The sequence below is a fragment of the Bufo bufo genome, chromosome 11, assembly GCF_905171765.1.
Source record: "Bufo bufo chromosome 11, aBufBuf1.1, whole genome shotgun sequence".
NCBI classification, from domain to species: Eukaryota; Metazoa; Chordata; class Amphibia; order Anura; family Bufonidae; genus Bufo; species Bufo bufo.
The window spans coordinates 91,508,230-91,522,591 of NC_053399.1; the positions used below are offsets into that span (position 1 = coordinate 91,508,230).

General features: G+C 46.5%; 1 protein-coding gene across 1 annotated transcript; it reads left to right on the top strand.

Moving 5' to 3' along the window:
• On the top strand, positions 1-13,752 carry LOC120981561. Its single transcript, XM_040411100.1, has 8 exons — positions 1-124; positions 4,181-4,483; positions 6,971-7,027; positions 7,442-7,552; positions 11,068-11,115; positions 11,989-12,034; positions 12,772-12,809; positions 13,549-13,752. Exons 1-6 carry the CDS (start codon positions 1-3, stop codon positions 12,024-12,026), a joined length of 681 nt encoding a protein of 226 aa, XP_040267034.1. The 3' UTR covers positions 12,027-12,034; positions 12,772-12,809; positions 13,549-13,752.
• The last annotated feature ends 610 nt before the right edge of the window (positions 13,753-14,362 follow it).

Consider the following 14,362-nt stretch of genomic DNA (forward strand, 5'->3'; position numbering starts at 1 on the left):
ATGCCACGTGACCGAGTGACGTCAGGGAAGGTCCTTTTCGTGTCCTGGAGTTTTGCTGCTACCGATGGAGATTGCAGGGCTCCTGAGGATCCTCGTGTTGGCAGGCCTGCAGTGCCAGCTATAGGTGAGAAATACTGCATGTGTAGACAGCGGCGTGTCCTGTGCGCTGCATGAACATGTCTGTCACTTTCTAGTAACCCTTCCCTGCTGCAGGGAACAGGGCAGCCTTTAGGGGGTATATTCACACACAGCAGGTTTGTTGCAGCACTTTTCTGCGACTCTCCCGTGTCCATTCTGCATTATATAACCCCATCCGTGTGCCAACCCCATCTATGTCCATTCTGTATTCACCCAGACCCTCTTCCCTCTGATGCCTCTGCTCCAGGTCCCTCTCTAGGGCCTTTGCTTCCCCTCCCTCTGGTGCCGTGTGCTCAAATCCACCTGCTAGTGCCTCTGCCCCAGGTGTCCCCCTTTCATTCCTGCTTCTCCTCCCTCTGGTGCCTCTGCTCCAGGTGCCCCCCCTTCGTTCCCTGCTTTCCCTCCCTCTGCTCCTGGTCCCCCCCCCCCCCCTTCGTTACTGCTTCCCCTCCCTCTGGTGCCTCTGCTCCAGGTGCCCCCCCTTCGTTACTGCTTCTCCTCTCTCTGGTGCCTCTTCTCCAGGTGTCCCCCTTCCCTCCTACTTCCCCTCCCTCTGGTGCCTCTGCTCCAGGTGCCCCCCCCCCCCCTTCGTTCCTGCTTCTCCTCCCTCTAGTGCCTCTGCTCCAGGTGCCCCCCCCCCCCCCTTCGTTCCTGCTTCCCCTCCCTCTGGTGCCTCTGCTCCAGGTGTCCCCCCTTTGTTCCTGCTTCTCCTCCCTCTGGTGCCTCTGCTCCAGGTGTCCCCCCTTCGTTCCTGCTTCTCCTCCCTCTGGTGCCTCTGCTCCAGGGGTCCCCCCTTCGTTCCTGCTTCTCCTCCCTCTGGTGCCTCTGCTCCAGGTGTCCCCCCTTCATTCCTGCTTCTCCTCCCTCTGGTGCCTCTGCTCCAGGCCCCCCCCCCCTTCGTTCCTGCTTCCCCTCCCTCTGCTCCTGGTCCCCCCCCCCCCTTTCGTTCCTGCTTCCCCTCCCTCTGATGCCTCTGCTCCAGGTGTCCCCCTTCGCTCCTGCTTCCCCTCCCTCTGGTGCCTCTGCTCCAGGTGTCCCCCCTTTGTTCCTGCTTCTGGTGCCTCTGCTCCTGCTTCAGGTGTCCCCCCTTTGTTTCTGCTTCCCCTCCCTCTAATGCCTCTGCTCCAGGTGTGTGTGTCCCCCCTTTGTTCCTGCTTCTCCTCCCTCTGGTGCCTCTGCTCAGGTGCCCCCCCCCCTTTGTTTCTGCTTCCCCTCCCTCTGGTGCCTCTGCTCCAGGTGTCCCCCCTTTGTTCCGGCGTCTCCTCCCTCTGGTGCCACTGCTTCTGCTCCATGTGTTCCCCCTTTGTTCCTGCTTCTCCTCCCTCTGGTGCCTCTGCTCCAGGTGTCCCCCCTTCGTTCCTGCTTCTCCTCCCTCTGGTGCCTCTGCTCCAGGTGTCCCCCCCCCCCCCCCCCCTTTGTTCCGGCTTCTCCTCCCTCTGGTGTCTCTGCTTCTGCTCCATGTGTTCCCCCTTTGTTCCTGCTTCTCCTCCCTCTGGTGCCTCTGCTCCAGGTGTCCCCCCTTTGTTCCGGCGTCTCCTCCCTCTGGTGCCACTGCTTCTGCTCCATGTGTTCCCCCTTTGTTCCTGCTTCTCCTCCCTCTGGTGCCTCTGCTCCAGGTGTCCCCCCTTCGTTCCTGCTTCTCCTCCCTCTGGTGCCTCTGCTCCAGGTGTCCCCCCCCCCCCCCCCCTTTGTTCCGGCTTCTCCTCCCTCTGGTGTCTCTGCTTCTGCTCCATGTGTTCCCCCTTTGTTCCTGCTTCTCCTCCCTCTGGTGCCTCTGCTCCAGGTGTCCCCCGTCCCCCCCTCTGTTCCTGCTTCTCCCCCCTCTGGTGCCTCTGTTTAGGTGCCCCCCCCCCCTTTGTTTCTGCTTCTCCTCCCTCTGGTGCCTCTGCTCCCTCTGCTCCAGGTGTCCCCCCTTTGTTCCTGCTTCTCCTCCCTCTGGTGCCTCTGCTCAGGTGTCCCCCCTTTGTTCCTGCTTCTCCTCCCTCTGGTGCCTCTGCTTCTGCTCCAGGTGTCCCACCTTTGTTCCTGCTTCTCCTCCCTCTGGTGCCTCTGCTCAGGTGTCCCCCCTTTGTTCCTGCTTCTCCTCCCTCTGGTGCCTCTGCTTCTGCTCCAGGTGTCCCCCCTTTGTTCCTGCTTCTCCTCCCTCTGGTGCCTCTGCTCCAGGTGTCCCCCCCCCCCCCTTCCTCTGTTCCTGCTTCTCCCCCCTCTGGTGCCTCTGTTTAGGTACCCCCCCCCCCCCCCCTTTGTTCCTGCTTCTCCTCCCTCTGGTGCCTCTGCTCAGGTGTCCCCCCTTCGCTCCTGCTTCCCCTCCCTCTGGTGCCTCTGCTCCAGGTGTCCCGCCTTTGTTCCTGCTTCTCCTCCCTCTGGTGCCTCTGCTTCTGCTCCAGGTGTCCCCCCTTTGTTCCTGCTTCTCCTCCCCCTGGTGCCTCTGCTTCTGCTCAAGGTGTCCCCCTTTTGTTTCTGCTTCTCTGGTGCCTCTGCTCCATGTGTTCCCCCTTTGTTCCTGCTTCTCCTCCCTCTGGTGCCTCTGTTTAGGTGCCCCCCCCCTTTGTTCCTGCTTCTCCTCCCTCTGGTTCCTCTGCTCAGGTGTCCCCCCTTTGTTCCTGCTTCTCCTCCATCTGGTGCCTCTGCTCCAGGTGTCCCCCTTTGTAACACCCCAGAGTTGTGTTACTAAACGCTTTTACCCCGCTACAATCCGCTAAGAGCATTAATATTGTCATCTGATGTGATTCCCCTCATGTTATTCACAACTGTGCAGATATAACCATTTTAAATGTGATATTTTTCTTGTAATGTTTCAGGTCTACCAGCAGGTGGTGGCATCGTTGGTAGGAATAGTTTTAATGTTATGGCCATTAAGAATGGAACGTTCCAGTTCTGTTCTGCCCCCCTGCTTAAGGGAAGTGGAGTTTCCCACACCCTGCAGCAAGGGAGGAGAAAACCAGTTAGATCCAGTTAGTTCTAGGTCTTCCTGCATGGAGAAGACTGTGTGTGTAGGAGCTCCCAGTTCTAGGGATCCTAAGCCAGGATCTTGTCTCGGCTGAGACAATTGATCATCATTCCCAGCCTGAGCCCTTCAGCCTCAGCTGGTAGAAAGCAAGCAGGCACCTCCAGAACTCCAGGAAGAAGCATACCCTGTGAGCACAACTGTGAGTACCGTCCAGAGACCAGGAGAAGCCAAATTCCTCCTCAACTAGTCAGTCCCAATACAGCAGAAGATAGTCAGTGCAGAAGATATAAATTCCTGCCACATTACAGAGCCACAAGCAGACGACTTATCCTGCAGAGAGCTCCAGGCACATGATAGAAGCAGAAGATACATCCCTGCCACACATTGCCAATACCTGCTGGGACCCAAGACTATTGCGGTATCTCACTTGGATGAAAGCTGCATATAGTAAAGACAAGTTTGAACTTTATTCCAAGTCTGAATCTCAATTATTGCTGCAAATCCCTCAATTACTCCTACTAGCAACACACTCATTTTATTGCAAGTGAGCCAGGATCCAGGAGTCCGGCCGTACCCAGGCAGGAGACATCGTTGACACTATTACCACTACCATACAGAGACATTACACCACTCTGGCATTCCTAACCTGGTACGTGAGTTACAACAAAGGGCCCTGCAACAGTGCTCTGCGCACGCTGCAATTGGCACAATGAACAATACTATAAACTATCATTTACACCTGACCCAGCCACTGCATAAATTGGCGTCAGAGTGCATTATCCCAATCCGGCTTACTGCACTTTCATTCCTGCTTCTAATCCATCTGGTGCCTCTGCTCCAGGTGTCCCCTCTTTGTTCCTGCTTCTCCTCCCTATGGTGCTTCTGCTCCTGGTCCCCTCTCTAGGGCCTCTGCTCCAGGTGGACACCTCTAGTCTTTACAATGGAAAATAGCACTGTATGGGGCCTGGAGTTATCTATGGCAGAAGACCAAGTTGGCGGACAGAATTGGGAGGGGGTGGCTTTTCAGTAAAGTAGAGAATGACTTTTACTGTATGGAAGATCCCTTAACGAATACTTTCTGTTCTGTTGTAGTACAAGCTCGAACTCATAAAATACACGGGGATTTAAATTCCGACATCACGTTGTCTTTGGCACCTTTGGGTATCGAGAGGAAAATAAAGTTTACATCCACAAAAAAAGACTTGCTGATTGCGAAGACTGAAAATGGCAAAGTGACTTACATATTGAACAACAAATACGAGCTTCGTGATAATGGGACCAAACTGGTCATAGAAAATGTGACTGAAGATGATGCTGGAATATACACAGATGACATTACTTTAAATGAAGATGGTGAAGTGAAAACTAAGACCTTTAACGTCACCATTCGTGGTGGTATGTATTCCTGGTTATTGAGTTTAAAGGGCAAACCAAGAGTAAATGAACATTACAGAAAAACAAGTCATGTAGTGTGGATAGTGCTGACCCTACTACAGGGCGGCGGGGGATGTCAGACCCTGAAGATAAGACTCCAGATACCTGCTGTACTGACAGACTTTCAGCTGGTTGACCATGTGGTCCCAGTTATGGCTGGGCTCCATTATCAGGTTGAAGCAGAGGCCTACATGAGGAACACCTGATCTTGTAGGATATGCAAGAACTCTTAATAACCTTTCAGAAACTAATGAAATTGTCCCTGTACAAGGTCAATGCAATAGGATTCTTTTACTTAAGATTGACTATCTATTAGGGTTGTTTAGATACCATAAAAAAGTATTGCGATACTCGATACCATTTGATACCACGCAAAAAAAATAAAACACACAAAAAGCCGCGTGCATTCCGCATTTTATGGAACGTCCGGCCCATAATAGAACAGTCGGATCCTATTTTTTTGAGTGGAAAAGGTGACTAAAAATGTCGAATCGCACGTTTGTTTTTTGTTTTTTCTGTTACGGCGTTATGGATGTCTTGGCTGAGTATTGGGGACCCTATGGATGTCTTGGTAGTGTATTGGGGACCCTATGGATGTCTTGGTAGTGTATTGGGGACCCTATGGATGTCTTGGTAGTGTATTGGGGACCCTATGGATGTCTTGGTAGTGTATTGGGGACCCTATGGATGTCTTGGTAGTGTATTGGGGACCCTATTGATGTCTTGGTAATGTATTGGGGACCCTATGCATGTCTTGGTAGTGTATTGGGGACCCTATGGATGTCTTGGTAGTGTTTTGGGGACCCTATGGATGTCTTGGTAGTGTATTGGGGACCCTATAGATGTCTTGGTAGTGTATTAAGGACCCTATAGATGTCTTGGTAGTATATTGGGGACCCTATGCATGTCTTGGTAGTGTATTGGGGACCCTATGGATGTCTTGGCTGAGTATTGGGGGCCCTATGGATGTCTTGGTAGTGTATTGGGGACCCTATGGATCTCTTGGCTGAGTATTGGGGACCCTATGGATGTCTTGGTAGTGTATTGGGGACCCTATGGATGTCTTGGTAGTGTATTGGGGACCCTATGGTTGTCTTGGTAGTGTATTGGGAACCCTATGGATGTATTGGTAGTGTATTAGGGACCCTATGCATGTCTTGGCTGAGTATTGGGAGCCCTATGGATGTCTTGGCTGAGTATTGGGGGCCCTATGGATGTCTTGGCTGAGTATTGGGGGCCCTATGGATGTCTTGGCTGAGTATTGGGGGCCCTATGGATGTCTTGGCTGAGTATTGGGGGCCCTATGGATGTCTTGGCTGAGTATTGGGGGGCCCTATGGATGTCTTGGCTGAGTATTGGGGGCCCTACGGATGTCTTGGCTTAGTATTGGGGGCCCTACGGATGTCTTGGCTGAGTATTGGGGGCCCTATGGATGTCTTGGCTGAGTATTGGGGGCCCTATGGATGTCTTGGCTGAGTATTGGGGGCTCTGTGATTGGTAGTACAGTAGCATGAAAATGAGAAAAAATAAATGTATTTGCAGGCACATATGCACCAACTAAATACCATATGATAATTGAATGTGGGCAACAGGGTACTGCTGGCTATAGCTTCTGGCACCAGACAAAGTCTGGGGCGGATGTTTCCTTGCCATGACATGTTCAGTAAACTGGAGGCCTCTATAGATAAGAGAATGATCCCTGTTGCTTCGTCTTTATACAAAGGGTCTACTGTCTTAAAAATTAAAGTATTTGATACATACCAAAATTGCACTCTAGGTGTGATCTTCTGAAAGAAAATGGGCAGTATGAACAAGGGTGTTTTTTGTTGGCATTTAGAGCATCTCCCAACTTACACTTTAAACGTGTCCATAGGACTCCAGTAGTCAGGCTGCATCCAATAGACTGTGTTCTTCTGCCTGGTATATGTCAGATTACCGCAAATGAGTAGATATGGGATAGTATGGTGGACTACACTATTCCATCTCTTGAAGTCCAAAGAACTGTTCCCAACGTTATATACAGTTTTAGGTTCTAGTCTCAATGTGTCTGCTGGGTTCTTGCAAAGTTTCCATTAGGGGGATTTCTCTATGGAAGCCTTGGGCATGTACAATTAATGGATGCCTCCATCACCTATGCTAAAACAAAAATATTTTTTAAAATATCTACTGTAGTGCAAAAAGGGTCGTCCTGATGGACACTGCTGAAGGAGGCTAAAAGACCACTTGTCATAATGGGGCCATTATTCACAGCGTAATGAGGGCCTATAGATATTTTTAACATATGCATCAGGGGCTATGGTAAACGTCCACTGCAGACAAAGTGTAAAAAGAGCCAGAGACAAAAGAACATGATGTGAACATAGCCTAAGATATGGTGAAACCACAAACTGGTCTGGATGTAGGGTGGTGTTTTGGAGATGTTCCTCTGTAATCTCTAATTATTTCTAGGTGACCAAGATGATAAGTCTTCATTTTCAACTTCATCTCCTTCGGTTCCAAATACACGTACGTCATCATGATCATCGATGATATATAGTAGAAATATAGATTATTCTCCCTTGAAAATTACTCTCCATGTCTAAGATGTGGTGAAACCACAAACTGGTATGGATGTAGGGTGGTCTTTTGGAGATGTTTCTCTGTAATCTCTAATTATTTCTAGGTGACCAAGATGATAAGTCTTCATTTTCAACTTTATCTCCTTCGGATCCAAATGTTCGATGATATATTGAACAAATATAGATTATTCTCCCTTGAAAATGTTTCCATACGTATAGCTAACTGGGTATCCTTGTTCTGAGATGGTATTTAAAGGGTACAGTTGTGTCCATTAATACATTGGGGATATTGATGGTCTATTCTGACACAGAGTGTAAGATTTTTAGTAATTCTTCTAACGTCTGGTTTTACTCCTTACAGAATGGACATATGGATGGATAATCAAAATAGTCTCCTTCATATCAGTGTTGATATTATCTGTGGTGGTGTTGTGGAAGTGTTGGAAGAGGTCATCAGACTCAAGTGGACAAGGTACGTCCATCTCTGGATAAAAATAACATAATATCTTCTTACAGATGACATAATTACACATTGAATATAAATTGCTTAGTCCTTAGTCAGTCCATAACTATAGATTCCTCCTGACCATCCCACATACACAGACACACCAGGCGTATGTGTGTTCTGAGACAACGTCAACGCTGGTGGCAGCTTATTTCTTCCAAAAATTAATGGGTCAGGCATATTGAGTTCCAACATGCCCGATCCTTCTTAGAATCTTGTATTTTACTTGAGCTGTATTCACAGTTCTGCTGTTAGATCTTCTGAGCCCCTTTAGCACAATACCACGGACTGCATATTACTGTGCAATTTGTGGTTTGGCATCACCACGGTATACACTGCAAAAGCAAGGGCTGCTGGATAATTTGACATTTTTGAAATATGGGGTAACTGGTATCCAACCTGGAGAGGTCTTTTGCCATCCTCTGGATCAACACAGTAGTAGAGGTTAAAACTGATCAGTGATGGCCAGTTTGCAGTGTTCGCCAGCGAACACAAGCGGTCTGCCATCTTGACTCACCCGTCCGGCGAAGCACAGGTAAGCCCTTACCTGTGCCTATGCCGGGAGCCGGTCTGAAATCAAATGCGGTCACTGGGAGCAGGCAGTTCTAAGAACAGCTGCCGGGGGCCTTCATCGAGCTGTTCTCGGAACTGCCTGCTCCCGGTGACCGCATTTGATTTCAGACCGGCTCCCGGCATAGGCACAGGTAAGGGCTTACCTGTCCATCGCCGGACGGTTGAGTCAAGATGGCAGCCCGCATGTGTTCGCTGGCGAACACTGCAAACTGACCATCACTGGAACTGATGGACCTGTTTCTTTTTGAACTTTTGGAACTATGTAAGATACAGTCTACTCTTCATATATGTTCTCTTGGCATGTAGAGCAAGAGGCCTCTTACTTTTCCTTAATTGAATGCCCCAGTCCTTGGCATTAAGTACAGTTCCTGACAAAAGTCTTGTCGCTTGTGTACAAATTGACCTGAAGTGCCGCTAAAATATATTTCTAATCAAGATTTTGTTACAAGAAATGGGTCATTTTAATCCCAACTGCTTTTGTAATAATGTTTCAGTGCAAAACGAAACTGACAAAAAGTATTCTAATATTCACAGCTTGGTAAAGCCCATTGAGTCAATTTTTGCCAAGACATAAGTGTTGTCGCCTTGTCATATGAGCTTCACCTGTGACTAATAATGGATCAATTAGGTCTCATGTGTGTATAAAAAGAACCCCAGTACACAAGACCTTCACATCAACTGCAACTAGACCTCTGCAAACATGCCTAAGATTCACCCGGAGACTAAAGTGTTGATTATCAAAAGGCTGAAGACCAGATCCACTGCTGATGTGGCAGACACCTTCAATGTGTCTCAGCATCAAGTTCAGAGGATAAAAAAAAGATTTGAAGAGACTGGAGACGTTTTGGACAAGGCCAGGTCAGGTCCGCAAGACAACTGCTCAAGAGGACCGTTTGTTGGCTCGAAAATCCAAGGCCAGCCCATTTTCCACTGCAGCAGAGCTCCACGAGACCTGGTCACCTGAAGTCCCTGTGTCAACCAGAACAGTTTGTCGGATTCTGTCTTGAAATGGCCTCCATGGTCGAATCAGTGCCCATAAGCCAGCACTAAACAAAAGACAATTGAAAAACCATGTGGCATTTGCCAAGGGCCACAGCCTGCTAAAAGGATGGACGCTGGAAAAATGGCAGAAGGTGGATTTTTCAGATGAATCTTCTGTTGAATTACACCACAGTCGCCGCAAATAATGCAGGAGACCTACTGGAACCTGCATGGAGCCGAGATTTACCCAGAAAACAATGAAGTTTGGTGGAGGCAAAATCATGGTCTGGGGTTACATCCATTATGGGGGTGTGCGAGGGATCTGCAGGGTGGAAGGCAACATCAATAGTCTAAAATACCAAGAAATCTTAGCTACCTCTTATATTCCCAACCATAAAAAAGGCCAAATTCTGCAGCAGGATGGTGCTCCATCGCATACTTCCATCTTCACATCAAAGTTCCTTAAGGCGAAGAAGATCAAGATGCTCCAGGATTGGCCAGCCCAGTCACCAGACATGAACATCATTGAGCATATGTGGTGTAGGATGAAAGAGGAAGCATCGAAGACGAAACCAAAAAATATAGATGAACTCTGGGAGGCATGCAAGACCTGATGACTTCATCAATAAATTGTATGAATCCTTGCCAAACCGCATGGATGCTGTCCTTCAAGCTCATGGAAGTCATACAAGATATTACATTTGGATCTCACAGCACCACTACTTAATTTGCTGACATATTTTTGGATTTGCAGTAAAGTTTTTCAATTTCTGTATAGGCGACAAAACTTTTGTCTTGCCAAAATTTGACCTTTCTGTCTTGATTAAATGATAAATCTTTTTTCAGGGAAACTAATTTATTTCAGTGCATTAAACATCATTTGGGAGGGCTTTATCTGAGCTATTTCTAAGACCAATTGATTAATTAAAAGTCAGGTTAATAGCAGGAGTTTCTACAAAATAGAGAAGCGACAAGACTTTTGTCAGGGACTGTACTTTGGTAACCAGTCCCTGCCCTCCAGAAGTTTAATACTACAGTTTAATGTGTCTGCAGTTCATGGCAACCAGTGGCCTTACCCTCAAGAGAAGAATCTGCTGGCTTTGCATTTGGATTTTTTTTTTTGGCGTTTTCGTTTTGCGCTCTCTGTTCTCCCAGAGCCATCATTTTTTTAATTGTCTGTTCACACAGCCACATGAGGGCTTGTTTTTTGCAGGACAAGTTGTACTTTCCAACGCCACCATTTGATATCGCATATGATGTAGTGGGAAGCAGGAAAAAAATTCCAAATGGGGTGAAATTGCAAAAAAAAAAAGCTATTCCACCACAGTTTTAGGCCTCATGCACACGACCGTTGTGTGTTTTGCGGTCCGCAAATTGAGGATCCGCAAAACACAAATGGCGTCAGTGTGTGTTCAGCAATTTGCGGAACGGCACGGACAGCCATTAATATTACTGCCTATTCTTGTCCGCAAAACGTGGACAAGAATAGGACAGGCTATATATTTTTTGCGGACCTCGGAACCGAGCAGCAATTTGCTAAAAGAAGGCAGCCACCCGCTGGTATGGCGCCCGCAACTGGCAGGAGCGAGCTCCATCTTTAAACACACGCCCGATGACGTACATGTACGTCATCGGGCGTGAAGGGGTTAATCTGTCTGCAGTTCATGGCAACCAGTGGCCTTACCCTCAGGACAAGAATCTGTTGGCTTTGCATTTGGCATTCGGCCTTGAGGATGCTGATTCTCCGTGCAGAGAGAGTCACAATTAACATAGGGAGTCTTAGATGCCATGCAATGTTCCCTGGGAAAAATGCAGATTAGCTCTCCTCCAAGAGAAAGAAAGTTTGTCTCCGTGGAGCTTCTACTAGAAAAGGACTACTTTTCGAATAGTCTTCTACACGTATTATAGTAATCTGTTGTTATTTCCAGGTGACCCGAATAATGAAGACTATGTGAATGTTCCCATTCAAGAAACAGGTAAGTCAACTTTATCACCTATAACCTAGCACTGTAAGCCTACATGCACACAAACGTAGTTTGGTTCCGCATCCGAGCCGCATTTTTTGCGGCTCGGGTGCGGCCCCATTGACTTCAATGGGGCCGCAAAAGATGCAGACAGCACTCCGTGTGCTGTCCGCATCCGTTGCTCCGTTCCGTAGCCCCGCAAAAAAAATGGAACATGTCCTATTCTTGTCCGTTTTGCGGACAAGGATAAGCATTGTTACAAAGGCATTGTTTTTTTGTTTTTTTTTGCGGATCTGCAATTTGCGGACCGCAAAACACGTACGTTCGTGTGCATGTAGGCTAATACAGATTATTCTCACCTCTAAGTTAGTTTTCATATACATGGAGGCAGAAATTGGATTATCAAGTGATTACACAGCTATAGTTAACTGGGTCTGTAAAGATCTGTGAGGGAAGACTTCAGACTCTTTTTGTGGCCATATCGACTGAGCGACCTAGAACGTTGTTGAAGGAACTTTGATCTTCCATCAGGAAATGTCCTTCTTTGATCAGTAGAAACGTAAAGAAGGATGCAGTAGACCATGGATGCATAAAGAAGTTGGCCGTTTTGGACGACCCTTTCCTATATGACAGGTTTCCTGAACATGAGCTGGTCATGGTTCTCCCTCTAACTTATTGAGTTCCTGAGTGGTGAATCTCACAGGGTATTTAAAAAGTAGTTAGATAGGCTTGGTGAGTCTCAGAATTCTGATCTTTGATGGTTCTTGGTATCACTCTCATGTGGTTGAATTCCCATTGATGGTCAGGTCATTGGGACACAAGCCAAATCCTTACGATACATTTTATGAACATGATAAAACTGTTGTTCTTCTGCTCTCTTCTTAGCAACTCAACAGTCTCCATTTATCGAAATCCATCACTGAAAGTCTGAGTAAGAAACTTATCTTTGACACTTGTGCTTATATATGTGATTGGTACAAATTATGGGGGGGCTACTATTTCCTCCTTGCCAAGTAGTTGTAAGGAATCTTACAGGCCAGACAATGCTCCTCTCAGAAAAATAAATATGGAAACTCTCTATAATAACATTATACAAAAAACTTTCTCCACTGTTGTTCAGCTGACGGTTACTCCTCCCGTTCTCTAACGTGGTCTCAAAAGAGCGAGGAGAGTTTGTCGGTGTCTTAACTTCCCTTGGAGCAAAATAATTGTGCATGTTGAAATCCAACAGCCTGATCCTTCTTTCTCCCTTCTTCTCATTATATGATTGGCCGGTCCCAGTAAAGTTGGCAGGTTAGGCCAACCTTTTTTAATGTTTTTAATATTCATTTATTGTAGAAAAGAGGGTGAGGCTAGTTTCTTCAGTGTGAATTGCGGCAAGCTGTTCCAGTAGAGAATTTTGTGTCCGGTCGGATTCCAGCAGAGAATGCTGTGATTTGTGTTCGGCCTATTCCTGGCATTGTCTTCCGGACTATCCTTCCAGAATTCACACTGCACGTGCGAAACTAGCCTAAGATCTTCTTGATCATCAACCAAAGGGACCTAGCCTATTCTAGAATGATACAAGTGCCTTTAAGGTAATTTGTAGTCCCTATTTACTATTGATTTTCTATCTTGTGTATTGTAGGATCCTCATCATCACAGGTTTTTTTTCTTTACTTTTCACAGGGATCCAAGGTCAAAGATGAACCAAGCTGTGACAACAAGTAATAATCTACTACATCTCGACTGTATATTAGACAATAGTTGGTAGATACCCAGATAGGCCTAAATAGCCATCCAATATATCAAATAATTATTTATGGGCTTCGTCCTGGAGGCTACAGATCTTGACAGAGTATATCTGTTTACACCTCCAACCATATACAGACAGCTTGGAGGACTCCCATTAATTCCCTAGATGAATAGGTTAAAATGCACCAATAAATGTAGTACTTGGTTGGTCTGACGGTGGGTGGAGGTTAAGATCTCAGACTAATTAACTGGAGTCATTGTCAATTTCAAGGCCTCATATGTTCAAGCACACATAACCCAAAGTCATAGAAACCAGCTGAGCTTTCTACCTACCATCCCCAAAGCGATTTGGGCACTTTACTTTGTGCCGGGTGGTTGATGTTCTGGGTGCCCATTGGCATCTCCACTCAGATTCAGACTTGACTATGTCTGTGACTTTCCTTAAGGAAATAATACACCAAATAGTCAATGGGGAGAAGGGGGAGCAGCTGGAAGAGACAGCTATGACATCACACCAGCCCAAGCAGCAGACATCGGGGGAGGTCATTTTATCCCATTATGTTTGACCAGGGAGACAGTTTGCTTTTTGTTCTGCTCAGTTGTTAGATTACTACAGTGATGTGGAGACGATACTCCATGGACCTTTAGCATCCATCTCTGGATATTATTGTTTTGTACATAAGTAATTGCTTCTCTTTGTCTATTTTACAGCTCCGTATATTGAAGTAGAATCAACTGGAACAGAGAAGATCATCGTGTCTTCCTCTATTTATGAGGCTTTTTAGGCTATGGATAATGTTTTTGCTGACTAGGCCACAGATTGGACCATTAAACAGTGACGTTTGTGATGGAGAGCACTAAGACTTTCCACGAGGAACATATTTTTCAAGATTTATACAATGAATGTTTTTTAGTTTGCACCTTTGACTAAGTGGAAGAGCATACACAGATAACCATTTCTAGGATGTTCAAAGAAATCACGTGCCTTATCACATGTGCCTACTGAAACAGGAGCATCACAAATGATCCACCAGCTGCACATTGCTAAGACGCAACTTCCTTCATCCTCCTTGGATATGATACTCAAGCTAAAAGTTGCCTATTTATTAACTTTCATTGAAGTTTCTGTATAATAGTATTATTTAGGAGAAACCATTTCATGAAAGTATGTTTCTTCTTGATTTAGTGGATGAAGCCTTGATCAAATTTCAACTTGGAGCCATACTTGGGCAAGGCAATGGTGCCATTCTCGTACCGTGGTCTGAGCTGACCATCACTTGCATCACTGACCATTTCTTCTTCCTCCTTGGATATGATACTTGAATATAAATTTGCCTATTTATTAACTTTCATTGAAGTTTCTGTATAATAGTATTATTTAGGAGAAACCATTTCATGAAAGGATGTTTCTTCTTGATTAGTGGATGAAGCATTGATCAAATTTTAACTTGGAGCCATAATTGGGAAAGGCAATGGTGCTATCTTCTGTGCCATGCTTCGTACCATGGTCTGAGCTGACAACTCT

What these genes read in the sequence shown, in the direction of transcription:
- LOC120981561 (XM_040411100.1), top strand. Translation starts at nt 1, where the DNA reads ATGCCACGTGACCGAGTGACGTCAGGGAAGGTCCTTTTCGTGTCCTGG. An exon ending in TCCTTCGGTTCCAAATACAC is followed by an intron (nt 7,028 to 7,441) that starts GTACGTCATCAT and finishes TACTCCTTACAG; the next exon opens with AATGGACATATGGATGGATA. An exon ending in ATCAGACTCAAGTGGACAAG is followed by an intron (nt 7,553 to 11,067) that starts GTACGTCCATCT and finishes TGTTATTTCCAG; the next exon opens with GTGACCCGAATAATGAAGAC.